General features: G+C 64.2%; 4 protein-coding genes across 4 annotated transcripts; 3 read left to right on the forward strand and 1 right to left on the reverse strand.

The window, feature by feature from the left end:
* The first annotated feature begins 238 nt into the window (after positions 1-238).
* On the forward strand, positions 239-5,830 carry CHLRE_07g350350v5 (uncharacterized protein). The gene is made up of 5 exons (XM_001692422.2): positions 239-504; positions 868-1,871; positions 2,083-2,277; positions 2,428-2,626; positions 2,763-5,830. The coding sequence occupies exons 2-5, from the start codon at positions 888-890 to the stop codon at positions 5,288-5,290; spliced, it is 3,906 nt and encodes a 1,301-aa protein (XP_001692474.1). The 5' UTR covers positions 239-504; positions 868-887; the 3' UTR covers positions 5,291-5,830.
* A 2-nt stretch (positions 5,831-5,832) lies between these two features.
* CHLRE_07g350400v5 (uncharacterized protein) lies at positions 5,833-7,513 on the reverse strand. Its single transcript, XM_043064547.1, has 6 exons — positions 7,238-7,513; positions 6,933-7,036; positions 6,669-6,760; positions 6,390-6,471; positions 6,005-6,178; positions 5,833-5,928 (listed from the first exon to the last, which is right to left on the reverse strand). The coding sequence occupies exons 1-6, from the start codon at positions 7,341-7,343 to the stop codon at positions 5,893-5,895; spliced, it is 594 nt and encodes a 197-aa protein (XP_042923115.1). The 5' UTR covers positions 7,344-7,513; the 3' UTR covers positions 5,833-5,892.
* Positions 7,514-7,618: 105 nt separating this feature from the next.
* CHLRE_07g350450v5 (uncharacterized protein) lies at positions 7,619-11,570 on the forward strand. Its single transcript, XM_043064548.1, has 7 exons — positions 7,619-7,671; positions 7,746-7,931; positions 8,024-8,084; positions 8,206-8,413; positions 8,531-9,649; positions 9,790-10,665; positions 10,862-11,570. Exons 1-7 carry the CDS (start codon positions 7,653-7,655, stop codon positions 11,192-11,194), a joined length of 2,802 nt encoding a protein of 933 aa, XP_042923116.1. The 5' UTR covers positions 7,619-7,652; the 3' UTR covers positions 11,195-11,570.
* Positions 11,571-11,808: 238 nt separating this feature from the next.
* CHLRE_07g350451v5 (uncharacterized protein) lies at positions 11,809-24,350 on the forward strand. Its single transcript, XM_043064549.1, has 31 exons — positions 11,809-11,924; positions 12,119-12,258; positions 12,462-12,550; positions 13,019-13,172; positions 13,394-13,485; positions 13,650-13,752; positions 14,515-15,068; positions 15,417-15,552; positions 15,775-16,611; positions 16,666-17,262; positions 17,454-17,535; positions 17,670-17,731; positions 17,871-17,935; positions 18,088-18,154; positions 18,345-18,590; positions 18,785-18,885; positions 19,101-19,134; positions 19,328-19,489; positions 19,754-19,842; positions 20,043-20,097; positions 20,363-20,488; positions 20,758-20,835; positions 21,130-21,198; positions 21,362-21,438; positions 21,648-21,729; positions 21,848-22,135; positions 22,265-22,390; positions 22,704-22,822; positions 22,974-23,067; positions 23,241-23,417; positions 23,595-24,350. Exons 1-31 carry the CDS (start codon positions 11,879-11,881, stop codon positions 23,694-23,696), a joined length of 5,049 nt encoding a protein of 1,682 aa, XP_042923117.1. The 5' UTR covers positions 11,809-11,878; the 3' UTR covers positions 23,697-24,350.
* Positions 24,351-25,798: the final 1,448 nt, after the last annotated feature.

Raw genomic sequence — 25,798 nt, forward strand, 5'->3', positions numbered from 1 at the left:
CTGAAGCATCCCCCTGAAATTCAGCCGTCCACTCCCAAGCCTCCCAACCGGCCCACCCACTACACTATTGCCCACGTCAGATGCAGCAGGATGTGCGACTTTGCGCTCGTACCGATTGCAATACGTCAGGCAGTGAGCAAACTGCCGTGTGTACGTGTGATGTGGCCTGCATTTTGTCGAGCTCCTGCCATGCAAGCAATTGCTTTAAGTAATGATGAAGCAAACATACATGAAAGATCAATCCGATGCTCGTTTGGAGAGACTTCACGCATGTCCTCCGAAGACCCTGAGTCGGAATGTCACGCAAGCATTTTCGGTTTGCAACAATAATACAATGATGCGCTTATGCTGCCTTTCTGAATCGCTTTAATCAACCAGAAACACGTAAGCGGCAAGAAGCAACCGAGGCAAGTTGTCTACAGTTCAACATTATCCTCGGCCCAAAGTCCATAAAGCTGGATACATAAACGGATAACACCTTGAGGGGAGCGCAGGGCTTTTAAGGTGAGACTGGGACCCCAGAGAAGCACTGTGCAGCTGGGTTCAGCCGTGTCGCTCGTGCGCAACAAAGTAATCAGCAGTAGATTTGACGATGTGATAGGCCAGGGCTATGCAGCTAGACGCTTGGAGCTCTTGCTTCGATGAGCGCGACGCTGCCTCGTTTGCAACGCACCAGAGGGACGCGTTGGTGTTCGCGTATGTCAGGAAGTGGACAAAATTTACATATCGCACCTTTCGCGGGAGGATGGGGATGGGTCGTGACGAACCTATCCGGAGGGCACCTGCGTGCCCAACCTGTTTCGCCTGCCTTATCCCAAGCCTCTCGGTCAGCGTCTTGCTCACACGCCCCTGCTTTTGCTTGCGCAGCTCGCGGCGCAAAAGCAGCCATGGCGCCCACGGATGGAGGCACGGAGGCGAGCAAGCGGATGCACGAGTACCTCGTCTCCAAGCAGCGCAAGCAGGAGGAGTACTGGCTGCGCAAGTATGGCAAGGTGGTGCAGGCGGCGCCGCCCAGCGTGGGCAAGCCCAGTGGCAACCCCCGCCTGCCCGCCATAGGCACCATCAACAGCGGCATCAACAGCGGCGCGCCCTCCAACCGCACCAGCAACAACGGCCTGCCCTCAGCCGAGCCTAGCGGCGCCCTGCTACCGCCCATCGCCGGCGTGCAGCAGGCGCACGGCGGTGCCGCGCCCGCCGGCATGCTGCCGCCCCACCACATCCGGCAGCAGCAGCCTCGTGGACAGGCGCCCATCTTCCAGGCCAAGGAGCCGGTGCGGGACTTCTTCCAGCGCAACGCACCGCGTGCCGGGCGGGGCGGTGGTGGTGGCCCCGCGGCCCGGGACGAGTACGGCAACATCATCCCGCCCAGCCGGCGGCCGCCCGAGCCGCTGCGTCGGGCGCAGAACCAGCAGCCGCTGCCGCGGCAGCTGCCGCCGCTGGCGGCCGGCGGCGAGCACAGCTACGGCTCTCCGCCGCCTGCCCATCAGATGCAGATGCAGATGCAGCAGGCTGGAGAACATGAGGAGCAGCAGCAGCTGGCGGGCGAGGGCAGTTGGTCGCTGGCGGCGCAGCAGCAGCAGCAGCAGCAGGGATACGCCTCGTCCCCGGATGTGGGCGGCAGCTATGGCTCGCCCGAGCAGCAGCAGCAACAGTACGCGCAGCAGCAGTACGGCTCGCCGCAAAGCGGCTACGGCGGCTCACCGGGGGCCGCGGGCGGGCGGCTGGCGCCGCTGCAGTACGAGGCCTCGGCTCCGGCGCTGGGCGGCGCGGCGCGCACCTCGTACAGCGGCTCGCCGGGGGCGGGGGGCGGTGTGTCGCCGTACCACCAGAAGCCGCTGCGCAACCTGGAGATGGAGCTGTCCGTCATCAAGGTGAGCGGGAGGAAGGAGTGGGGAATAAGCAAGGGCTCGAAGGGGGTCGTTTGGGCCAAGGAAGAGTGGGAAGCGAGCATGGGGTTAAAAGTGAGAGCAGGAAGCTGGCAGTGCCCTCGCCGGGGACCATTGCATACTGGAACCACTCCGTCCCCGTCGCTCACAAACTCTTCCCTGCCTCTCGCTGCCTCCTGCCATTCCCGACCGCCAGGCCATCAAGGCGCGCGAGGACGTGCTGGAGCGGCTGCGCATCGCCGGCGGCAAGCTGGACGCCGGCTTCGGCGGCGCGGCGCCGGTGGTCCTGAGCCCAGTGGACCCGCTGGTGCGCCTGTTCTATCGGCTGGTGGGCACACTGCGGCAGCGCACCCTGGACGCCGTGGAGGCCATCGCGGCGTGGCGGCGCAAGGTGCGCCATGGGAGTTTGTGTGGGTTTGTCGCCCTAGACCGCAAGACATCCCCAACATCTTCACGCGCACCTGCGCGTCACCCGCCAGCTCCGTTCCCCACGCCATCCCGCGCTTACCGCACCCCTTCATGTTCCCCGCTGTCGCTCCAGGTGAGCCCCGGCGAGCCTTTCGTCTACTACGGCGTGGACTACCTGGCGGCCATCGGGCCCGACTGCGGCTTCCTGGATGGCCTGCCCTTCCTGCGCTCGCGCCTCAGCTTCGGCAAGGCCGCCGACGACCCCTTCCTGGTGGAGCTCACGCCCGACGGCATCCCCATTGAGGAGGCCACCACCTGCGACCTGCGGAGAGGTGAGGCGGGCGCCTGCGCCTGCATCGGGATGTGGGTGCGGGTCGCAGGTGACGACTGGGCACCGGTATGGCCAACTCAACTGAACCGCGAGCTAAGCGTGTGTGGCGCCCTACCGTTCTTTGTGTCCTTATTCAGGCGGCCAGCGCTTCTCGTCGGACGCGCTGCGCATCCGCATGGCCCGCAAGATCCTGGCGCAGTACTGCGGCCGCCCGCTGCCACACGAGATAAGCTCGTACATGATGTCGGAGGCAGCCGCCGGCAGCGCCGCCGCCAGCCCCTCTGGCGCCAAGGCCGCCGAGGCCGCGGTGGCTGCAGTGGCCGAGGAGGAGGAGGAGGAGGAGGAGGAGGAAGAGGAACAGGAGGAGGAGCAGGAGCACGCAGCGAGCCCCAGCGCCGGCGCCGCGGTGCAGACCGAGCCAATGAACGAGGGAGAGGAGGACGAGGAGGAGACCGAGAGCGAGGTGGCTTCACCGGTAGCAGCGGCGGCCACGAGCATGCCGCGCGCCGCATCGCCGCCCGCGGTGCCCTCGCCAAGGGCTGCGGAGCCGCCCGCTATGCGCGCAATCACGCCGCCTGCGGCCGTGGCTGTTGCCGTGGCCGCAGACGCCAAGCCCTCTTCTGCTGACGATTTGGAGCCGCTGCCTGAGCCTGAGCCTGAGCCCGAGCATGAGCCGGAGGCACTGCCTGAGCCTGAGGCGCAGCCGGAGCCGGAGCGGGAGCGCTCGGAGGTGGAGCAGCAGCTGCCTGTATTCGAGGATGACGGCGACTTCATTGATTTCGCAATCGGCGCCATCATCCACTCGCTGGAGCAGCCCTACGCTGACTCTATCGAGCCGGGCACGTTCACGGTGGCGGGCTGGGAGATCGACCGGCAGCTGGAAGAGGTGGTCTCCGGCATCGCCGCGTCCTCCTCTGCCTCGGCGGCGTCGGCGGCCGGCAGCAAGCCGCCGTCGCGTGCTGGCGCGTACCCCGTGCTGGGCGGCGCTGCTGGCGCCGCCGCCAAGGCGCCGTCACGCGGCGGCGCGCCGGCGCCAGGCGCGGCGGCAAAGCCGCCTTCGCGAGGTGGTCCTGCTGGCGGCAGCATTCTGGACCGCATCTCACCCGTCAAGCCGCCCTCGCGCGGCGCCGCCGGGCCGCCGTCCACCTCCGCGGTGCGGCCAGGCAGCGGGGCAGTGGCCATGGGCCTCAGTATGGACGGGGAGGGGCCGGCAGAGGCTGACTTTGAGGCCGGTGACGGCAGCGGCGATGCCCGCTCCCCGGTCCGCGTGCACCTGCGACCCGGCAGCCGGGGCCTCGCTATGAACATCAGCATGGATGGCGAGGGTGGGGGTGAGGGCGAGGGTGGCGGCCTTTTGCTCAGTGACTACATGGCGGCGCGGGAGGCGGAGGCCGTGGCGGCGGCGGCAGCGGGCGCAACCGGCTCAGCGGTGCAGTATGGCCTGCCGGCCATCTCGGAAGACCAGAGCGCCTACTTCGCTGGAGAGGAGGAGGCGACGCCCGGCGGCTCCCGGCCGCCGGTGCGTGTGCACCTCCAGCCGCACAGCCGCGGTCTGGACGTGGGGATAAGTATGGACGGGGAGGGGCCAGTGGTGTCAGACTTCGGCCCCCTGCCGCCTTTGCAAGGTGACGGCGAGGAGGACGACGAGGAGTCGGAGGATGCGGTCAGCACAGCGCCCGCCATGTCGCCGGTACGCGTCCACCTACGACCAGGCAGCCGCGGCGTTGGGGTGGACCTCAGCATGGATGGAGAGGCGAAGCGGCCGCCGGTTGCCGCGCCGCAGCCGGTGCCGCCGGCGCTCACTGCGCCGGACGGCGCCGGCCGCTCGCCTGTACGTGTGCACCTGCGGCCGGGCAGTCGCGGCGTGGGCATGGACGTCAGCATGGACGGCGAGGCGTTTCCGGTGCCGGCGCCGCCCGCAGCAGGGCCCGCTGATGCGCCTGGCCGCCCGCCTGTCCGAGTGCATGTGCGGCCGGGCAGTCGCGGCCTGGCCATGAACCTCAGTATGGACGGGGACGGCCCGGCGGAGGCGGACGTGGGAGCAGCGGCAGCTGGGGCCTCGGGCCTGCCCGCAATCTCGGAAGACCAGAGCGCCTACTTTGGTGGGGCCGAGGAGGAGGCGACGCCCGGCGGCTCCCGGCCGCCGGTGCGTGTGCACCTCCAGCCGCACAGCCGCGGGTTGGACATGGGGATAAGCATGGACGGTGAGGCCTTCCCTCTGCCGCCGGCGCAGCAGACACAGGAGCAGGAGGAGTCCGCCGTACCCGAGCAGGCACAGCCCGCGCAGGCCGAGGAGACGGCCGAAGCGGCAGCCGATAGGGGGGCGGCTGAAGAGGAGCACGAGGAGCAGGATCAGCAGCAGGAGGAGGAGGAGGAGGCCTCAGCCAAATCGCCAGTGCGCGTGCACCTGCGGCCGGGCAGCCGCGGGTTAGCGATGAACCTGAGCATGGACGGAGAGGGGCCGGCGGAGGCGGACGCAGGGGCGCCGGGGGCGCCGGGGCTGCCAGCTATCACGGAGGATCAGAGCGCCTACTTTGGTGCTGAGGACGAGGAGGTTGCGGCAAAGTCGCCGGTCCGTGTTCACTTGCGGCCCCACAGCCGCGGGCTCGACATGGGTCTCAGTATGGACGGGGAGGGGCCGGCTGCTGAGGACTTGGCTGCGTAAAACAGCTTTGGAAGCGAAGCTTGTTGCGCCATTCGAGTCGGGTGTTTGTGAGACGTCATGGCAGGATTGAGAAATGGTATTCTTACAGAGTTGATGCATTGCATGCGGAGCCACAACACTTGCCGGCTTCCCGGGTCCAGCAGTGGCATATTTATACGAACGAGGCAGCAGCAACCTTGCGTGGTTGTTTACGATATGAACCAGCTTTGCGTAACCACCTCGCCTGAGTCAGCACATACAATCGGTGGTGTGTACATGCGTGTGTTGTGATTGCTGCCGCTAGACATCCAAGGCCATAATTCATTGACCACATGTGACTCTGCGCGTCAACACGATCACATTCCGCTGATTGGATCAGTAGAGGGGAATAGAGCTGTCGACGCGGGAGTAGTTGTCGATCCCGCCCACGACGTTCTTCACATTTGTGAATCCCTCGGAGACCAGGAACTGCACCAATAAGGCACGGGCACATAAAAAAAGTGGTACGGGGGAGGTACTCAGTTCAGGCGGCAATGTGTGTGTGAGGAGAGGGCCTTACCCGCTGTAACTGTTCACATGCCCGCGCAATTCCTGCGTCAGACAGCCGGATCTCTGCCATCCATCTAAAGCACCCCGTGCGCAAGCCCGCGGCGCCGCCTCTTGGCGTGAACGTGCAGCACAACAGCTACACACGGCCCCGCCGCGCCCCTGCCGCGCCCCCGCCGCCACACCCACCTGCGCCATCTGCATGGACCGCACGCCGTGATGGCACAGCACCACTGTCTCCTTGCTCGGGTCCAGCCGCGCAGTGATGTCGCCGCTCCACTCGCTGAAGCGGCTCAGCGGCATGAGCTTGAAGCCGGGGATGCGGCTGGTGCTGAACTCGAAGTCCTCACGCACGTCCACAAGCTGTACGTCCACGTGTTTGAAGGCAGGAACAGCAGGCGCGGATACAGGGATTGATTGCGGGATAGGCATAGGCCATTGGTCTGGCAGCGTGGGCAGTGACAGAGATGATGATGTCAGCAGTCAGCAGGGGCCCTAGCAGCATAGATTCAAGATACCGACCGACCGCCTGTACGGTTCGGATTGAGTTGCCAACCTTCCCCTCCACACACACCTGCACGTCCTCCAGCAGCGCAGGGTTGTGGATCATCTCGTACAGCTCCTCGGGGTTCATCTGCTGGATGGTGGCCTGGAACCTGGATGCATATAATTGGCCAAGCCCAGAAGGGATGACATGCAGGTCATGCACTGGGTAGGTGCACACCGCTACTGGCTCGTCATGACCTCATCACGCCCATCCCCACAGCGCATATCAGTTACCGGTACAAGAGCCCAGCAGCACGTTTGTACAATGTGTCCTTGCGCACATGCTGTCATCAAAGCGCTGACTCACTTCTCCGCTAGCACCTTGATCACATGCAGGCCGCGTCCGGTGGTGGCGCGGGTGATGCCGCCCACCGGCGCCGCAAATGCCGCCGCCTCAAACTGCATGCAGCGACACGGCCACGCAAAGGAAGTTTGGAGCCTCAAGGTGCGGCAGGCGTCGGCACGACTCGCAGCCTCATAGCCTCATAATAAGAACAAGATACGAAGCGTGCAGCCATGCAGTGTCGACGTAGAGCTACTAGAATGCCGAGGTGGTTCTGAAGCCGCCCACCTGAGGGAAGAACGTCCCGCGAGACAGCCAGCCCAGCTCGCCGCCCTTCTTGGCGGAGCCACAGGTTGAGTGCTCGCGCGCCAGCTCCTCAAAAGCCGCACCACCTTGCATCACCGTTCGTCACATGGGTATCGGCGCAAGATTGGACAAGGGGGCGCCCATGCGCGGTACTGGAGGTGTGTGGGACGGGCAGGTCATCCAACGGCACGGGGCCTGCGTGCACCGCCCCACACCCTCCCGGCACGCAGCCCTCTCTCACACACCAATCAAAGCCCGAACTCACATACGCGCGACAACACCCTTACCCGCCAACTTTTCCTCCAGCTCCTTGGCTTTTGGCTCCTGGTCCAGCGGTAAAAGAATGTGTGCGACGTGCACAACCCGGTCCGCACTTGAAGCGCGTGCCGCCATCCTCGAGGACGATGGTCGCCCTGTCCTGAAGGGAGCGATACGAGTGGAGTGGCGCTGCAGCCTGCCCAAAGAGCGCTGCACGGCGTGCGCGAGCATTTCTGAGAAAGATAAGAGCTACCGCGGCGGGGCTATAGCTATATAATATGTAATGGAGCTTGTTTCGCTTCTTCAATTTCATATGCACATAAACAATCAGTGATATTTTTGGGCCGGATTGGATCGATGGAGTGCGACAGCCTCGGAATTCTGCATGCACTCGCTAGCTATGGACGTTACCCGAAAGTCTGCAGAATATGATGACATCATGAAATGGCTAGCTCTTCCTCGCGTGAGTTCCCGCCTTGCAGGACTTTTCTTGACCAAGGGAGCTCCAGCAAACCTCCTGTTGTATGCTGATCGCAGCTATCGTTATACAAGATGATGAAGATGGTGGACATCAAGCCGCTGGCACTGCAGCTCGCGCGGAAGCCATGCCTGGGCAACCACCCCCTGCAGCGCCCGCACCAGCCGCATCCGAATGCGTAATATGTATGGAGGTGTACGATGATGAGCATTACCCGGTTGTGACACGTTGCGGGCACCACGCAGGTAGGGTATGCAGTTATGCGCGCGGTACTCGCTGGTGACCAGCCTCCTAGCCGCGGCCCTCCCTCCAACAAGCTGCATCCAACTCTTCGCAGGCGAGCCCTGCATGAGGCAGTGGCTACGAATCCACCGCAAATGTCCCATCTGCCGCAAAAAGTAAGGAGTTACATGCAACAGGGCCTACAAGCACGTGTTTCCACCAGAACCTCATGTCTCTGAGGAAGTTCCCAGCGGTTGCGCCCCCGAGCAAACCCCTTGTGCCCCCGCCGTTCCACAGCGCAAAGCCCGGCAATATGGTACGCGTGTACAACCTACCGACAGTCGCGGCGGCGGGAGCAGGTGGCAGCGGGAACGGCGGCAGCAGCGCTGCCGGGGCCGCGCCTGCAGCAGCAGCGGCGCCGGCTGCGCCTGTCAGCCAGAGCCAGCTGGCGGAGCGGGAGCTCATGCTGCAGGCGGCGCAGCGCGCCAAGTCCAAAGCGGAAGAGGTGCGTGTCCTGAAATGCTGGCCCCAACGCTCCTTCCCATAGGGATGACGGACGGATACCATAATGTTGCGCAAATCGTGCCCATCAGGCGGCATGTACCGCGAATGTGCTTCACAGGACGCCCGCCAGGCGCAGCGGCTGGCACAGGAGCGAGAGGCAGAGGCCAAGCGCTACAAGCTGCACGTGGAGGCGCTGCTCGCGGAGATGGCCAAGAAGGACAAGCGGTATCAGGAGCAGCTGGCGGAGCAAGAGCGCAGCGCACGGCAGGCCGTGGCCGCAGCCGCTGCGCCGCCGGTGCTGCCCTTGCAGCCCGCCCAGCAGCAGTACCACCACCCGGGGCAGCAACTCTACGGGCACCACCAGCACCAACAGCACCCCCGTGCCTGGCCGCTGCAGCCGCCACACGGCCCGCACGCCCCGCAGCAGCAGCAGCAGCAGCCGCACGGGCAAGGCCCGCCGCACCAGGGTGCACCGGGGCTTCCACAGGGTGGCTGGTCGCAGCCGCCAAGCGGGTGGCCGCTGGGTGGCGCAGGCCCCGGGCCGCATGCCACTGGTCCCCCAGGCCCCAACGGCACTAACGGCACCAACGGCAGCGGGCATGGGACCTCCTCCTCGGCATCGAGTTCCTCGGCCTCCACAAACGTAAGTGGCGTGCTGCGGCCGCCATCGGCGGTAGGGCCGGTCGCTGGTGCCGGCTCGCATGACGCTGCCTCAGGGCCGCTGCCGGCCGCGTGGGCCAGTGGCCCCAAGCCGCCTGCTGCTGCCGTGGCGCCATCAGGGCGCCCGGGCTCGGTGGGGCCTGGGGCATTTGCCGGACCAACAGCGGGGCACATGCCGCCACCTGGGGCCATGTGGGGCCACTTCCAGCATAGTGGCTCCACGACACCGCCCCTCTCGGCCGCGCCGCACCACCAGCCCGACGCGCCCGGGGCATCGGTAGATGGCGGCGGCGGCAGCGGCCGCTTCGCGTCCTCTCCTTACCCCTGGTCGCACGCCTCGCTGCACGGATCGGGTGCAACTCAACAACCGCAGTCGCACACGCCCCATCAGGCTGCAGGCTACCCGGGCACTGCTACTGGGCGCCCAGCGCTGTTTGAGCGGGTGTTCGGTGTGGCCATGGAGGGATGTCGCTTTGTGGCGGTGGATGCCGAGCGAGGACGGCTTCTGGCCACGGAGAGCTCGGGCATTGGGGGTGGCAATACGTTCATCCGCAAGATCAGCCTGGCGTCGCCAGAGGTGGGTGCGCCGGTTCGTGGTCGCTGTCATGGCTCGGTTAGGATACCGGTACATTGCCGGCTCGGGCCTTCCGCAAACAGGATCGCAACCCGATAGCCCAACTGATACCGCATGTGTCCTGACCCTGTACCTGAATGCAGAGCTCCACGCGCATCCGGCTGCCCGCCAATGCCGGCCTGGTCACGGACCTGCAGCTACCGCCGCCAGATTGCGGGTCGGCGCCGGCCGCGCAGCGCCTGGTGGCGGTGGTGGCTCGCGGCGCGGGCCTGTGCCTGGCCTGCCCCCAGGCCGACAGCGTGGTAGCCTCCTTCAAAGGCCTGCCCACCAGGGCAGTGTCCTGCAGCTGGGTCGGCAGTAGCAGCGGCGGGAGCAGTAGCAGCAATGGCAGCAGCAGCAGCGGCGGCCACCTGCTGCTGGCGGGTTTGGAGCAGGGCAACCTGGCGCTGCTGGATGTGCGGCGTCCGGACCGCCCGGTGGCGGTGCTGCCGGTGCTGGCCAACACACAGCGCTGCGCGCAGATGCCGGTACGCACAGTCGTGGCGCTGCCGGCGGCACCTGCAGGAGTGGGCGCGGCTCCGACTCCGACCTGCTCGCTGTGGCCCACGTGTGCCATCTCGTGCCCGCGCGGCGCGTGGCTCATGGTGCCGGCGGAAGCAAGGGGCGCGGCAGACGACAGCGGCGGGACCTGGCCAGCGGCAACAGCAACAGGAGATGGAGTGATCCAGGGTGGAGGGGCGGCCGCGGCTGCAGGCACGGCGCTCTTGCAGCTGGATGGTGGGTTCGGCGCTGGAGGCAATTTGCAGATTGAGTCGCTGGCTGTGCACTGGCAGGAGGAGGCAGCGGGCAGCAGTGGCGATGCCATCAGCGGCCACAGCAGCGGAGGTGGTGGGGGCTGGCGGGCCGCGCTGTCTTGGCGGCCTTCACACGCGTCTGGCGGCGGAGGGCCCATGGCGGCTGGGCCGCGGCACGAGGTCGGGCGATTGCAGGGTGCAGGTCCCGTTGCGTTCAAACACGAGGTAAGAGGAAGTGGTGAAGACAATAGTGGCAGGGCCGGCTGAATCGGTGTTCGGTAGCATGGGTTTGCTTTCGTCAGCTCGGAGGCACTGGGTTGGTCACTTGCAAAGAAGCTGCCAACCTTATGTTGCGGTACCTCCGCTTGCATCGACTGCTTGCTGTCCTGATTCTGTGTGTGCTGTGTGTGCGGCGCTGCAGGTGACTGTGTCAGAGTACTCGCGCTGCGAGCTGCAGACCGTTCGTAGCTGTCTGGTGCCAGTCAGCTCTACCAGCGGGTCCGCTACGGCCGAGGACCCGTGGCTGCTGCTCGCCTCAAGCGACGACCGTACATGCACACCGCTAATCTGGTCGCTCGGATGCGGCTCAGGGCCGGCGGCAGGCTCGCTGCTGCAAAGGCTGGACCCGCATCCGACAGCACTGAACTGCCTGGCAGCAGGAGCTGGAGCAGACGCGGGGCCTGATGGCGGAACCTCTTTCTTGGCTTGCGGTAGCGAGTCGCGCGTGGCGGTGTATCGCCGACGTTGCGAGTAGGGTGGTTGGACGGCCAAGACTAGTACGTGTCTGGCACTGCTGCTCGCTTTTGTGGGCTCGTGGGGGCATGATCGGCATGTGGTGGGCGACGGCACTTTTTGAAGCCCTCTAGGCCCGAATTATGTCACAAGTACTGAAATCGTTTTATGTATCAAACACTTTGAGCTCGCTTCACGACCGAGTGAGAACTTGGGAACTCAAAGACACATGTGATTTGGACCCAGCTTGCAATACTTGAAAACTGTAGGCTTGGTTGACAAAATATCTAACTACGCCGAGTCGCGCGGCGTGTGAGTTGGCAAACTTCGGACGCATGTCGACGTGCCACGCAGCCCGACCCGTCCTAGGCTCAACAAGGGAATCGTAGATTGACATTGCAATGGCAGCACCGAACCCGGAATGCCCCTCCTTCACGGCATGGCCCGGCGTGGCCGCGCACCACCCGGGCACGTCGAGTGCCAGCCGCGGGGAAGTGTCAATGTTATCGCAGCCGTGGACCAAAGGCCTGCTCTCAATCCTCCCGCCCGAGCTTGCTGATGTGGCGCGAGGTACACACACGGGAATGCTGGCTGCGCTTTTTCATACCGCGGGGCTGAACTGCCTTCTCGGATAAAGTCGTGGGCTTACAGTAACTGCCCTTGCCCCCCCCCCCCCGACTGTATCACCCTACCTCGCTTGTCACTCATGTTCACCGTCGCAGACATAGCGCTAACGCCGAAGCCAACCCGAGGTGAGTGCTCAGCTGCATGAGCACTCAAGGCCCCGCCTGGTGCACCTACTCATGTGTTGTTGCAAGGGCTTCGTGATGCACAAACTCATCATGTCGCACGAACTTCGTGATTCGCTACCTGCTCGTCACCGCCCGCCTCCCCGCCCTCCTGCCTGGCTGTCTGCCGTACTCCTTACCCCAATCCACTCATGCAGATCCCAGACCCCTGGCGGTCGTATCAAAGGGCATATCTCTACGCGGCCTGCGCAAGCTGCGACAGACGCTGCGTGAATTTTTTGGCGAGCAGCGGTACGCTACCATCTCTACAGATGGCGTTAACACGGAATGGGTCAAGGTAGGTGGGTGTCTATGGTGCCGGTGTGGACTGGCATGTCCACGGGTGACGGGCATACGTGCTAGCATCCGCAGTGGCGGACAGCGGTTCGGGGGCCTACCCGGTTCCCGCCTGTGCGCTTTGACGTGTACTGCCGTACGTGTGCGTGTGAGGGCTTTACGTCACGTGCCGGCACATGCGCGCATACACGATGCGTGCCCCAGGTGGTCACGCGCAAGTACAAGTGCCGGGTGGCGGAGGACCCGGCTCTGGTGGCACGTGAGGACGTGGGCGTGCCGCAATACTTCATCAGGTACAAACGTTCGTCCATGCGTGCGTGGTGGGAGAGGGTTGCGCGCGCGGGTGTTCGCTCACACCAACTACCGCTTGAGGGTCAGTCATCCCGTGCATGGGATGGCTAGCTAGGCAGGGTACGGCGGGTGGGGGCAGTTGTGTGGGAATACCGCAGTGTTTGCAGTGGCAGCTGGCTGGCTGGGAGCTTTTGTGCGTGGTCACCGCAGGTGTGTGTGTGTGTGTGTGTGTGTGTGTGTGTGTGTGTGTGTGTGTGTGTGTGTGTGTGTGTGTGCGTGTGCGTGTGTGTTAAAAAACGAAACGAAAGCCCGCCCAGACAACGCCGGAGTTACGTACCGATACCTACCTGTGTGTGTGTGTGTGTGTGTGTGTGTGTGTGTGTGTGTGTGTGTGTGTGTGTGTGTGTGTGTGTGTGTGTGTGTGTGTGTGTGTGTGTGTGTGTGTGTGCGGGCCCATACATGCCGCGCAGCCACGCCTGGAAGAACGGCTTCGACCTGCTGCTGCGCGGCGTGGAGTCCTACCTGGCCAGTGCGGACGAGGGCACACGCGTGTGGATCGACATCATCGCCGTCAACCAGCACCCCGACTCCGGCGTCCAGGCCGCAGACGTGGGCGCATTCAAGGTGCGCGCGTACCGTAACGAAGAAGTTGACGTCAACATACCGTATGGTACTTGGATTGATTGGTGCTATATGGAATGGGTGAGGCACATGTGCATGATGCGTGGCCCATGACATTTGAGGCAACCACAAATGGCCGCCGCCTTTGATCTCACAAACGGCACGCACTCGACATGCTCTCCTCCAACCGCTGCGGGGTGCCACTGCCGCTGCCTCCGCCACAGGATGTGGTGCACGCCTGCTCGGGCGGCACGCTGGTGGTGTTGGACATGGGCAACTGCAACCCCGCCACCCGGGCGTGGTGCATCTACGAATGGTGGGACTGGTGGGGTAACGTGGGGTGACCGTGCCGGTAGTGCGTGATGGGTCGTACGTGTTTGCGACTTGTGTTGGGTCTCCTTTTCAGTAGCTGGCGGCCTCATGCTTTGACTACCGCAATGCCGCCCCCGCCTTCACCATCGCCGCCCGCCTCCTCCACAGGGCGCACACGCTGGGCTTCCACGGGCCCGACGGGCTGCACCTGCACGCCAGTGTCAAGGAGCGCACCGTGCTGGTCAGCAGCCTGGACGTGCGCAAGGCGGAGGTGGGTGTGGGACCTGAGATTGGATGAGGTCGCCGACTGGCCTCACGAATTTTCGGACGCCTGCCTAATAAAAATAAAATAAAAAATTAGGCGGCAGGGAAAACTCGGCTGGAGCGAGAAGCGACCTCGCGAGTCCATGGACATCTTGACTTTCGCGAGGTCGCGAGGTCGCAAGGAAAGCGGCGTTGGGCCCGGTGGTGGTGGCGGCACGGGCGGCCCTGGGCCCAGCGGCAGTGGCGGCGCGCATGTTCGGAGCAGAGGGGGCGGGCAAGGCCACGTGGAGGAGGACAGCGCGGCGCCGCCTTCAAAGCGGCGGCGGCGCGCAGGTTGAGACCTGCCGGTGTTGTCTGGTTAGCGACCTGTGCTGACGAGGATGGCGTAGCGGGCAGTCAGCTGCAGCGGCAGGGGTGTTTTCCTTGCTGTCTGGTTGGCCTGCTGCCTGCTGCACTAGTGCTTGATAGCTGGGCGCGACTGGGCACATATGGCGGGCGGTGCCTGTACAAACCGACCCCGGCTATGTCCGGGAGATGAGGCTAGTATCGGAACCTTCGGCCTCAGACGGAGGACGTGGCGTGGCGGCACAGCCCACTTTTCCCTTGCAAGGGAGAGCCACCTTTTCTTGTCGGACGCCTGCCTAATGAGCTTTTCAAGCAACCTTTGCAACCTTTTGTAAGTCTGCGTCCGTGAGCGGTTATCCGTTACCGTTTAACCGCCACCCCAGTGATCACGCAACATCTGTGTTTGTGTTTGCAAACGCCGCAGTGCTATATGCCAGCCGACAAGGAGATGATCCTGGCGGACGTGCGCGCTACAGCCGGCTCCGAGGCCGCCTTCAACCAGCGGCTCAAGCTGCAGCTGCTGCTACAGCCGCTGTCCTACACCGTGGACTTGCGGCAGCTGCGACGGGGCGCTACTGCCACTGCTACTGCTGCTGCTGGTGCCGGACCGACCGCGTGGGACTGGGGTCCCATCAAGGCCTGGCTGGATGAGGGAGACGAGCTAGGCGCCGGCCGTCAAGACGGTCGGGATGAGGGCGACGGCGATGATGATGAGGACGAGGAGGGCGAGGTGGAGGAGGGGAGCAATGCGGCGACACTGGCGGAGAAGGAGGAGCGCCGCAAGGCGGCCGGGGCGTCGCCGTGCCTGTGCGTCCTGGGCGGGCCGGGGGAGGGCAAGTCCACCCTGGTGGCCGCGCTGCTGCAGGATGCGCAGCTGGGGCGGCGCGTGCATGGCTTCCACCTGTGTAAGTTCAGCGACCAGCGGCGGCGCGAGCCCAAGCGGGTGCTGGAGAGCCTGTTATTCAGCATGGCGATGCGGTGAGCGCGTCCTGGGTGGGTGGCCAGCAGGCCGGCGGCGGGGGGGCGGGCGAACGAGCGATCGATAGGAGGGGGGGCACGGGCACGGCGGGCATGGTTGGCTGCTTGCGTTGTGTCGGAGATTGGACGCCAGACGTCTGCCACTTGCCTCGGCTATGCTGTTGAGGCCATCAGGCATCTGGCTGAGGGCGGGCGCTACCTTGCCTCCGGCTCCGTTTCCCCCTCCCCGGTGTCATCAAGCGGCTGCCTCTGCGTGCCCTGCCTCTCACCCGCCTGCCCACCTTTCTACCCGCCTTTCTGCCCTGCCCTGCCCGGACCGGCGCTGCTGCCGCCTCTGCTGATTCGCAGGCTGCCGGAGATGCGCAAGGGGTTGTTGACCATGCGGCCGGAGCACCTGGCCGCCATCCCCGACAGCGTGACGCAGTGGGGCAGCGGCGTGGACATGATGCTCATGCAGCTGTTCGCGGCAGACAGGGCAAAGCAGGTGGGCACGGCGGGCGGGGGGCGGGGTGAGTTGCGATTGCACTGTTGCGGGCATGTGTGTGTTGGGTGGGCGAGTCCCAGACTACACGAACTTGCCGCCAATCAAGTCTGTTGTGGCAGCAGGAACTCACAAGCCAGCCTTTCGCCTTATAATCCCCGGCGCCGCGCATGACCGTCCGCCCTGACATGCATGCTCCCTACCGCCGCCGCCGTGTCATCACAGCTGGTGGTGCTGGTGGACGCGCTGGACGAGGCGGACGCCGCACCGGCAGCCCCGCAGCAGCAGCAGCAGCAGCAGCATGGTGAGGACTCGAGCGCCTCTGGCGCCCCTGCGCCCAGCAGCAGCAGCAATGACGGTACCAATGGCGGCAGCGGTGGTGGAGGTGGAGGCGGAGGCGGCGTCAACGCCGTCTTCCAGCTGATAACCACCAAACTGCGCTCCTACTTCATCCGGGGGCGCATCCGCTTCATCGTCACCGTCCGGCCAGACGGGCTGGGCGGCAACGCGCGGGCTGCGCTGAATTCGGCATTTGGAGCTGGCCGCGTGGTGTATGTGACCCCGCAGCAGCTGCAGCAGCCCGCGACTATGGAGGCAGCAGCTCCCAGCAGCGTCGCCGCCAAGAGCAGCCACGGCGGCGGCGTGTTGCTCTTCAACCGCGTGGCGAAGGACTGTCTAGGCCTGGCGAGCGACGCCGCCGCCTCGGCAGCGCTGCTGGGAGGTGCCGCCGGCCGTGCTCCCGGCCTGTCAGACCTGTACTCCCTGTACGGCCGGGTCTTCCAGTCGGGAATGTCGAAGCTGCCGGCACGGGAGCGGGAGGCGGTGTCGGAGCTGCTCAACGTGCTGCTGGTGGCGGCGGAGCCGCTGCCGCAGGTGGTGCTGGAGGCCATGGGGCTGGGCGGAGCTGTGGAGAAGCTGCCCGGGTATGGCGTGCTGTTCTATGTGGACGAGCACCACCTGCACATGCTGCACGCCACGCTGGCAGACTGGATGCGAAGCAGCGGCGGCGGCGGCAGCGGTGGTGGTGATGGTGGTGGCGGAGTTGGGGTCGCGGCGGCGGCGGCGGGTACGGCAGGCGGCGGCGGCCACGTGCTCCTTGCCCGGCACCTGCTGCAGTCGGTGCGTGCCGGCAGCCTGCTGCCCTACGGCCTGCGCTACCTCGCCCACCACCTGGTGGCTGTAGCCAACCAGGCCGCCAGCAGCGGCAGTAGCACCAGCAGCGGTGGCGGCAGGGTCGCTGCTACAGCCGCAGCAGCCGCTGCCGCGCTTGAGGCAGAGGCTGTAGCTGGTCTGGAGGAGCTTATGGGCAGCTACAGCTATCTGGCGGAGGTGTGCCGGCAGGGCTTCGCGCACCGCTTCATGTCGGACCTGCTGCAGCTGCTGCGGCCCTCGGCCCGACTGGAGGACTGCCAGCGCTGGCTGGTGACCGCGCAGCACGACCTGGTCAACGCCCGGTCAAGGCGAGACGTGCTCGCGACGGCGCTGCAGTGCCCAGCCGGCACGACGGTCTTCCAGCACGCTAAGCAGGCGACGGCCGCGACGGCGGCGGCAGCAGGTCCAGCAGTCGCCGATGCAGGGCGGGGTCCGGCAGAAGGTGCTGCGGCGGGAAGCGGCGGACAGGCTGGCGGCGGCGGTGGCGGCCAAGCGTCGTGGGCGCTGTCGTGCACTCTGGGGCAAATCATGGACTGGCCTGCGGCCCGCCTGCGCCTTAAGGTGCGAGAGTACCAGGCCTCACCATTTGGGTCCGCCACAGACCGTCACGACGCGCTCGCCGCCTGGGCTCCTCGAGCGTGTGCGGCTCTGCATTGGCGAGCGGCACGGTGCTTGCTTCCCTCTAGCAAACCGCAAACCAACCTCGTCACATGCTAATCCTTGTTATCTTTACCCGTGCCATGCCGTCGCAGCACGAGGACTGGATCATGGATGTGGACGTGAGCCCTGACGGCCGGCTGATTGCTTTGTCGGGCCGAGGAGAGACGCAAGCAGGTGCGGACGTAAGGCACTGCGGTGCTTGCCTTCAAGCTGCTGACCTCAGGAAGTCACGCGTGCCTTTCCAAACGTGCGCCAGAAGAGGGCCTTACCTCATCAAACCCGCTGCATCGTCCCTGCCTTTCACACAGGTGGCAGGACAGTGCTGCTCTTCAATGCGCTGACTGGAGCCCTGATCAAGCCTTTGACCGAGGTAGGTGCGGTATGCACACGTGCATGCATGGCACGTGCGGGATGATTGCAACTTCTGGTCATGCGGGTCGAACTCTCGTGAAGTAGCTCCCCTTCCACTAAAGTGTATCGTCCCCTTCCATGTCTTCGCCACTGGACAGCGTGAGGACACGTGCAAGTGGTGTGTGCGTTTCTCACCAGATGGCGCACTCCTGGCGGCTGCTGGGTAAGAATGGCGTGTAATAAAGCCTATTCGCTAGCCGTGCCAAATAATGGCAAGAAACATACCGGTACATCCGCTTACTTCGGCTTTGAGGTAGGTCTGGCCTTTACGCCTCCATTTCCGCGCTTCGCCCTTGCCACCACCGACAAGCACAGGTCGGACAAGACAGTGCACCTGTGGTCGGTGGCCTCCGGACAGTGCGTCGCCAAGTTTGAAGTTGACGTGAGTGCGCACACACTTCCACGCGTTCCTCAGAACACAGCATGCATGTTCTGAACAGTTGCCGATAGCGGTTGCGCACCCGCATCAGAAGTGCTGCCGACGGATATCTGCGGCACCTGCCGCCGCACAATCAACTTGGCGTAAGCCTCCTTCCCCTGGCCCTTCCACCCGCCCCGGTGTTTCGCTGCAGACCTCATCACTTGCCGACTCGCACCGCGGCAAAGAGGTGCACGACCTGGACTGGCACCCCGACGGCTCAACTCTGGCGACAGCGGACGGCGCTTACATCTACTTGTGGCAGCGGCAGCGGCAGCGGCAGGAGGAGGGGATGGAGCAGAGGCAGGGGCAGGGGCAGCCGGGGACCAAGAAGCCAAAACGCGGGAAGCGGCGCGCCTGGGACATCGTGCACAGCGTCAGCACTGGTTCGGACCCAAAGGTAAGCGAAGGATGCGTTTCATTAGTGGAACTTTGCTGCTATCATAACACGAATCATCAAGGACGTGCGTGCTGGCAGCGCGCACACGTCCTGTCAACGCCTTGGTGCTGTTAGCATAGCTAGGCCCGCACCTTGAGCAGCAGGATGCTGTTGCTCGTGCCACTCACGCCGGCTCGCCACAACAACAACAACAGGCGGCACGGACGTCACTGGACTCCACTGTGTGGGCACTGCGGTACAGCCCCACGGGTCAGTACCTGGCGGCTGGCTCCGGCCCCAGGGTGCTCATCTTCAGGTGTGTGGGGGCGACGGCGCAAGTGCACATGGAAGTATCAATATAGAATGGACACAGTAGATCGCAGGCAACTTACAAAGTGGGTAGCCGTGTTGTAAAACGTGGGAGTGGCGGTCAAACATTTCAACGTTGTGCCGTTTCTGGTGGGTGAGCCTTCTCTTCTATGCCGTGCTGTGCTATGCTGTGCCCTGTCATCGCCCTGCCTTTGCCTGCAGCTCGGCGACACTGGAGCCGGTTGCGGAGGTCAAGGTAACTGTTCCATCCCCTGCGCATGGAACATGGGAACGGCATGAAGCACGTATGCACGCGTGTTAAGCAATGGGCACTCCCAGCTGGATAGCAGCACACATAGACCCCGCCTGCATCTGTCTCACGTGCACATTGCGCTGACAAGTGCTCACGTCACCCATCACACACACTCGCCCACCACTGCTGCCTGCAGCTTGACATCAGCAGCGCGGCAACACTCAGCTTCGGCAAGGGCACGGTGATGGGCCTGTCGTACAGTCCCGACTCCTGGCTGCTCGCCAGCGCAAGATCTGATCGCCTGCAGGTGTGGGACGTGAGCAACCCCGCCACGCCCACGCTCGTGGCAGAGCCTCAGGTAGGTGCGGCCGCAAGGGCGCGAGGCTGGCCGTGCGCGCGTGCTTGCTTGCAGGGAGAAGGGCCTCACGAACACCTCGTTTGGGCCTGGGGCAATACCTTGCTGGTCGCTCGGGGTTCCCAGCGTGTGGTCTGAGGACTGTGTCCTAGGCTCCTAGCTTTAAGATACCGTGAGACTTGCCGTGAGAGCGCGCACGCACGATTTCCTTTCGCGTGCGTTGTGTTGCATGTTTCTCTGAACTTGTGGGGCGCGTCGCTGTTGCAGGTCCACCCGAGGACCGCGTTTAAATGTGTGGGCTTCAGCCCGAACGGCTCAATGCTGGCTGTTGGGGGCGGTACCGGCGGCGAGCACGGGTGAGGCGCACGTGCGTGACATGCATGAGTACCGTGTGTCCGTATCCCAGCAATCAACTGCTTACTTACCCTGCAGTCGTACCTGCAGTGCTCTATGCTTACCGTATGTGTAAAACTAGCCATATGCATCTAATCAAAATGCTGAAAGGGGCCCAATCATGTGCGCTTCATTCTGCAACGGGCCCGGCCGCACTCCGCAGGATCATCCACCTGCTCGACACGTCCACGTGGGCTGTTCTGGCACAGATCACGAAGGTCCGTGTATGCATGTGCGTGCGTGCGCGTGTCTGTGTGCAATACGGTAGGGGGAGGGGTCAGCACTGCGTGTGTACTCTCAAATATAATGTGGGGTGTAGGGAGGGCCTGAATCTCAGAGGTTCACATACGTGGCTCGACCATACGCACCGAAATGCTTTCGCTCCTGATCCTGATCCTGCACATCGACGTCCTGCACAGACCCCTAGCATGCCTACTGCATGCGCACTCACAAAACTTACCCATATGGCCACATCCCTAACAGGAGCACAAGTCAGGTGTGGACGGCCTGTGCTGGAGTCGCGACGGGCGCTACCTGGTGTCGTGCTCCATCGACCGCACGGCGGTGCAATGGGAGGTGGCGAGGCTACTGCATTCCTCCAAGCCCCAGGTGCGTGCAAGTGCCTGTGTGCGCGTGTGCGTGTGGTGCGTGTGCGCGCGCGCGCGCGCGTGTGTGTGTGTGTGTATGTGTGTGTGTGTGCGCGCGTGTGAGGGGAGGTAACGCGAAAGCTCCCCAAGACATCTGCGCACTTGGCTGGTGAAATAGATAGCTCATCGCGTCTCCGCCCCCTGCTGCTGTCGCGCAACCACCTCACCTCACCTCACCTCACCACTGCAGGGCCACACCTCACGTCACCTCACCTCACCTCACCGCTGCAGGGCCACACCTCGCCGCTGACCTGCTTGGCGTGGGCGCCGGACAACAAGGCCCTGGCCAGCGGCGCGTCAGACCACACGGTGGGTGGGGTTGTAAATACCAGCCCAAACTAAACCAAAACCAACGAAACGAGCGGAGCACAGGGGTGTGAAGCTAGCGGGGGATGTATGGAGGGAGTGGGAGAGTAAGTGTGAGAAGATGCCGCGCGTCCGCCGGATGAGTACGGTACCGGTATGAGGCGCACATCAGCGCAATGTATGGGCATGCCGTATCAAGGCGCTAGTCTCGCGATGGTATGCATGGTGCTGGAGCTCAATGCGTGCATGCATGGGCCACCTCGCTCTCATGGCGCATGACACCACGCGCGCGTGCAGGTCCGCATCTGGGAGTGCGGCGACGACGGCCGGTGCCTGGCGGTGCTGCCCCTGAGGCAAGGCGTGGAGGTGAGCTACGTCGCCAGCGTGTGGATTCGAGCAGAGTACCTGCTGTGCCGACTCCCGTCCTGTCCCGCCCGTCAGGTTGTTGCCGGTTGGGCCATGCTGCGCGCTGTGTACATGCGGCATTCATTTGTCTTGCTTGCGTGCATCATCCAATGTGCGAGTGCAGAAGGAACGGGGTCCCGCATCGGTGGTGTCCCTGGCGTGGAGCGCCGACGGCTCCACGCTGGCGGCCGCATCTTCATTGTAAGTATTTGTGAATGCCGTGATCAGTCAACGGCCCGACAATCGGAGGCCTGGTATGGCTGGCTGGGCCATCTACGTTTGTGTTGCGGCGGTGCGCTGTTGTTTGAGAGTCCTCTGCAAATCGAAGGCTGTATATGTGCCTGGGGTGTCGTGCGTGCACGGTCTGTACGACTCCGTGTTGACGTCGCCCCTGCTGCCCCGGGCTACAGCCTCCGCGGCACCGACTGGCGATTGGCAACGGCCGTGGAGGTGTGGGATGTGCCGTCCCAGAGCCGGCTCTTCCTAATCCAGGTGCGTTCGCCATGTTTGCGTATCTACCAGTAGCAAAGTTTGCACGGTCTTGAGCGTCATTGGGCGTGTGTTGCCGCGCGACGTTACACCGTGTTTTCTTTTGTTGCCGCGCTTGCAGCCGACGGAGACGACTTTCTCAGTCCGCAGCAGCAGCATCTCTTTTACCGAGCCCTGCGTGAAGATGCTCCTGCGTTTCGTGGAGCCCAAGGGCGCCGACAGCGGCAGCAGTGGCGGCGGCGGCGGTGACGGCGGGGGCGCCGCTGGCACCCTCCAGGGCGTGTGCTACGTACTGCTGTCTCCTGATCAGTGGCGCCTCACGGACGTGCTGTTCACGTGGGATGCTGCCAGCGGCAAAGAGCTCTCGCGGAAGGTGCTGGTGTCGTCGCCCGACGACGGCTACCGGCTTGTGAGTCACGCCGTACGGCACCTGACTGCCTGGCCTGCATAACGTATGTACTGGGTTTGCGTACGGGCCCGCTGATTAAATGCATGCCGTAGCACCCACCGCTACGCTTGGCCCCCATGTTGGGCACAGGGCCAGGACCCGAGGATCGGGCACTGCGACTGGAGTCCCGGCGGCGGCAACGACATGGTCGCTGTGGGGGGCAACAAACTCGAGCTGTGGGATGGGGAGGCAACTGCGTCGCATGCCCACCTCCAGGTGCGCGCATGTAGTTGAATGCGGTGGTTGCAGAGGGATGCGGTGCGTGTCATGGGTTAGAGGTAGGTGTAGATGGGGTGCAGCGGATGTGGATGTGAAGCAGGCAAAAGGGTGCGTGCCGCACCGACATGTACGCAGCCGTTCGTACCATGCATGGACCCTCGCAATGGAATCTCGCATGCCATACCATGCGTGTCTGACTCGATAGCCCTGATGAACGAAGGCGCTTTTCCTGCTCTTGCGGCGAGCCCTGACTGCCCCCGTGCGTGACTGCTCTTGCGGTGCGCTCCGCTCCTGTGCCGTACTCACACAGCTGGATACGTGTACGGAGCTGTGGCGAGCGAGCTGGGCATGTGACGGTACGGCCATTGCGGCGGTACTGTCGTACGATGATGACATGGACTACGGCGGCCACGCCGCCAAGGAGATACTGTGAGTAGGACAGTACAGCGCACCTAGCACAGGCACCTCGGTACATGAAGGGCAAATGCTTACATGTCCGGAGCATGAAGCGTTTCTTTCGAGAGCTCACCAACTTTTCAGCTCTGCACCCACGCACCTCATGCACCGTAATGATATGCAGGCCGCCCAAGCAGATATGCGTGTGGGATGCCCAGTACCTCAAAGCGTTTAAGCCGAAGAACAGCTACGACGAACCCAAGGCGAAGATCAAGATCGTAAGTCCATTCATCGATGGCCCTTGCCACCCGGTCCCCATGTTTCGTGGTTGTGATGCCAGTCTCAGGCATGCAACAGCACGCACGAGCCCCCCACTAGTCCCTTGTCAGTAACCCCTACGCCAACTCAGTCCACCACGCACCGCATACCCCGCACACGCCATCCGCTGCAGGTGACTCAGGCAGAGGTCTGGGATGCGGTGTTCAGCCCAACAGACGCGGGCACCCTGGCCAGCGTGTCCGAGGATGGGACGCTGCGGCTATGGGACCTGCGTCAAAGCAAGTCGGCTGGCAGTGACAGTGATGGCGAGCACATCGACAACGACGGCGAGAATTGCATTGCGTTCCGGGTGAGTGAGCGGTCGCGGCCGCTGCTGTTCGATTCGTTTTATTGCTGCAGCTCGCTGTTGCGCGCCCGCCCCGCCTTACTTCCTGCCTGCTGCGGTTCGTCCTCCTCGCACGACCACCTGCTGTCGCCCATGCCTGCCCATGCGGCCATGCCCCGGTGCTCACCCCAATCACGACAGGTGGGCACCAAGCCGCTACTGGCCTTGGCATGGAGCCCCAACGGCCGAATGGTCGCGTGCGGCGGCGACGAACGCACGATTGCAGTGTTCAGTCAGGATTAGTGCCATGTCGTGCCGTATCGAGTCGTGGCGCGGCGTATGTAGGGGATGGCTCTTTTGCGATGTTTCGGCTCTTGACCACAGAGCAATGAATCGAGAGTTGCCCGCCGATTCGGATTGGATAGGGAGGGGCATAAGCTCGCGTTTCTGACGGACCGTCGCATTGCCGATAACGTCCTCTTGCTCCAACTTACTCCTGGCCTGTTGAAAGCCGCCAAAAAGGCCCCGGCTGTGGCGGCCTTCCTCGACTTTTACAAGGCGTATGATACGGTGGACCGCTCTTTTCTGCTCGCGTGTCTGGAGCGCATGGGCGTGGGGGCGGGCTTTCTTACGTGGGTGTCCCGGCTGTTAACTGATACACGTGGGGCGGCGTTGGTGAATGGACGTGTGTCAGGATGGGTGCCGTTGATGGCGGGCGTGCGGCAGGGCTGCCCGTTGGCTCCGTTGCTCTACCTCGCTGTGGCACAAGCCCTTCTGTCATGGCTACGCAGCCGGGGGCATGGTGTGCTCGCTAACCTTGCGTCGGTGCTGGCGTCCCAGTATGCGGATGATTGCACGCCGTTTCTGGAGGGGTTTCAGGCGGTGCCGGGGTTCCTGGCGGACATGGATGTGTTTCGGCGGGCGTCTGGACAACGGTTAAATATGACTAAAGTTGAACTGATGGTGATGGGGACGGTCGGCGGTGCTGGCGCCCTGCCGGCCGGCATGGCTGGCCCACCCCTGCCCCCTGGCTGGCGTGTGGTGCCGGCGGCCAAGTCACTAGGGGTGCATTACGGGGATTGGGGCGCATGCTCCCCACCAGTTACGTTTGAGGCCGTGATGGGGGTGCTGAGCACAATCGCGCGCATGCCCGTGTCCATGTTTGGTCGGGCGGCCGCGGCGTCGGCTTATGCTTTGGGCAAGGTCCTGTATCATTTGGAATTTGCGGGTCTTCCCCAACTGTACGTTGTGGACCGGCTGCTAGCCAGGGTGGCGGCGGTGGTGGATCGGCGACTGTCGCCGGCCCAGTTTGATGCCAGCCCACATGCACGCCCGGTTGGCCTCTCCATTGACCTTATGCAACTGCCTCCGGCGGTGGGGGGGGCGGGCCTGTTGCCGCTGGTGCCGCATGTGAAAGCGCGGCAAGCCGGTCTCGCGGTCCGGTGTGTGTTGGGTGTGTGTGGTCTGCTGCCGTACGTGCCCCCGTGGACCCGGGTCGCGGCGGCGTGGCTGCGCCAGGTGCACCCGGCGGCAACGCCCCTGCGTTTCTTGGTGCGGGGGGCCGCGGACCGTGTGCTGAATAAGCCGCTCACCCCGGCGGGCAAGCCGTTTGCGCGCCTGCTGAAAGCCATGACTGCATTGCCCGCGGTGACTCTTGTGGCGCCGCCCGAGCCGGGCGCGTGGGTGAGTCATGTGCCGTTGTGGGCTAACCCGGCGCTGCGTGTGGACGGCCGCGCGTGGGAATTGGCTTTCGCGGATTTGTTCGCTCTGCCGGGACTGGCGTGTGTGGGCCAGCTGGTTGCAGCGCATGACGGCCTGAACGAACTGCGGCAGGCATTGACAAGCCCTTGGGCGGAGGGCTCCCGGTCTGGTGAAGCGTGTGCGGATATGTATGTGACTGCTGTGTGGAGGCGGGTGCTGCACTGGAGCACGCGGGCACGCCTGCCGTCGCCCCTGCCGGGGCCGGCGTCGCCTCAAGAGGCGGCCGACCGGTTTGCGGCGGCGGTGGCCCTTCTTCCCGCTGGCTGGGCTGCCGCCGCGCGTGCGGCCCAGCTGGCTCGGGGGCCTGCCGCCGCGCTGCCGCTCCCGGTGGCCGACGTCGTGAGTGCTACGGCGGAGTCGGTGCAACGGGTGGTGCGGGGACTTGGATGGTTGCAGTGCGGGGGGCCGCCCATCCTGCTCACTGCCTACACGGTGAAGGCGGGGACCGTGCTACAAATGGCTCCACAGTTAGCCGCCCTGAAGGCTAAGCATTTGCAGTATGTGTGCGATGCGGGTGTGTCGGGGGTGGGGGCTGCCCTGGCGGCGGGGGCCTTCGTGTGCACCTTGGCCCGCTTGTGGTCGCTGAAATGGGAGAATCATCATAAGGAAGCACTGTGGCGTGTGGCCGCCAACGCTTGCTGGGC

Source organism: Chlamydomonas reinhardtii, chromosome 7, assembly GCF_000002595.2.
Source record: "Chlamydomonas reinhardtii strain CC-503 cw92 mt+ chromosome 7, whole genome shotgun sequence".
Classification (NCBI taxonomy): domain Eukaryota; kingdom Viridiplantae; phylum Chlorophyta; class Chlorophyceae; order Chlamydomonadales; family Chlamydomonadaceae; genus Chlamydomonas; species Chlamydomonas reinhardtii.

Coding starts and splice junctions, on each gene's coding strand:
- CHLRE_07g350400v5 (XM_043064547.1), bottom strand. CDS start 7,343: ATGGCGGCACGCGCTTCAAGTGCGGACCGGGTTGTGCACGTCGCACAC. Junction 6,761..6,932: donor GCGGGACGTTCTTCCCTCAG/GTGGGCGGCTTC, acceptor CGCTGCATGCAG/TTTGAGGCGGCGGCATTTGC. Junction 6,472..6,668: donor ATCAAGGTGCTAGCGGAGAA/GTGAGTCAGCGC, acceptor ATATGCATCCAG/GTTCCAGGCCACCATCCAGC.
- CHLRE_07g350350v5 (XM_001692422.2), top strand. CDS start 888: ATGGCGCCCACGGATGGAGGCACGGAGGCGAGCAAGCGGATGCACGAG. Junction 1,872..2,082: donor TGGAGCTGTCCGTCATCAAG/GTGAGCGGGAGG, acceptor CCCGACCGCCAG/GCCATCAAGGCGCGCGAGGA. Junction 2,278..2,427: donor TCGCGGCGTGGCGGCGCAAG/GTGCGCCATGGG, acceptor CTGTCGCTCCAG/GTGAGCCCCGGCGAGCCTTT.
- CHLRE_07g350451v5 (XM_043064549.1), top strand. CDS start 11,879: ATGTTCACCGTCGCAGACATAGCGCTAACGCCGAAGCCAACCCGAG. Junction 15,069..15,416: donor TTATTCAGCATGGCGATGCG/GTGAGCGCGTCC, acceptor GCTGATTCGCAG/GCTGCCGGAGATGCGCAAGG. Junction 22,823..22,973: donor CACGCCGCCAAGGAGATACT/GTGAGTAGGACA, acceptor AATGATATGCAG/GCCGCCCAAGCAGATATGCG.
- CHLRE_07g350450v5 (XM_043064548.1), top strand. Junction 8,085..8,205: donor TGTCCCATCTGCCGCAAAAA/GTAAGGAGTTAC, acceptor GCCGTTCCACAG/CGCAAAGCCCGGCAATATGG. Junction 8,414..8,530: donor CCAAGTCCAAAGCGGAAGAG/GTGCGTGTCCTG, acceptor TGTGCTTCACAG/GACGCCCGCCAGGCGCAGCG.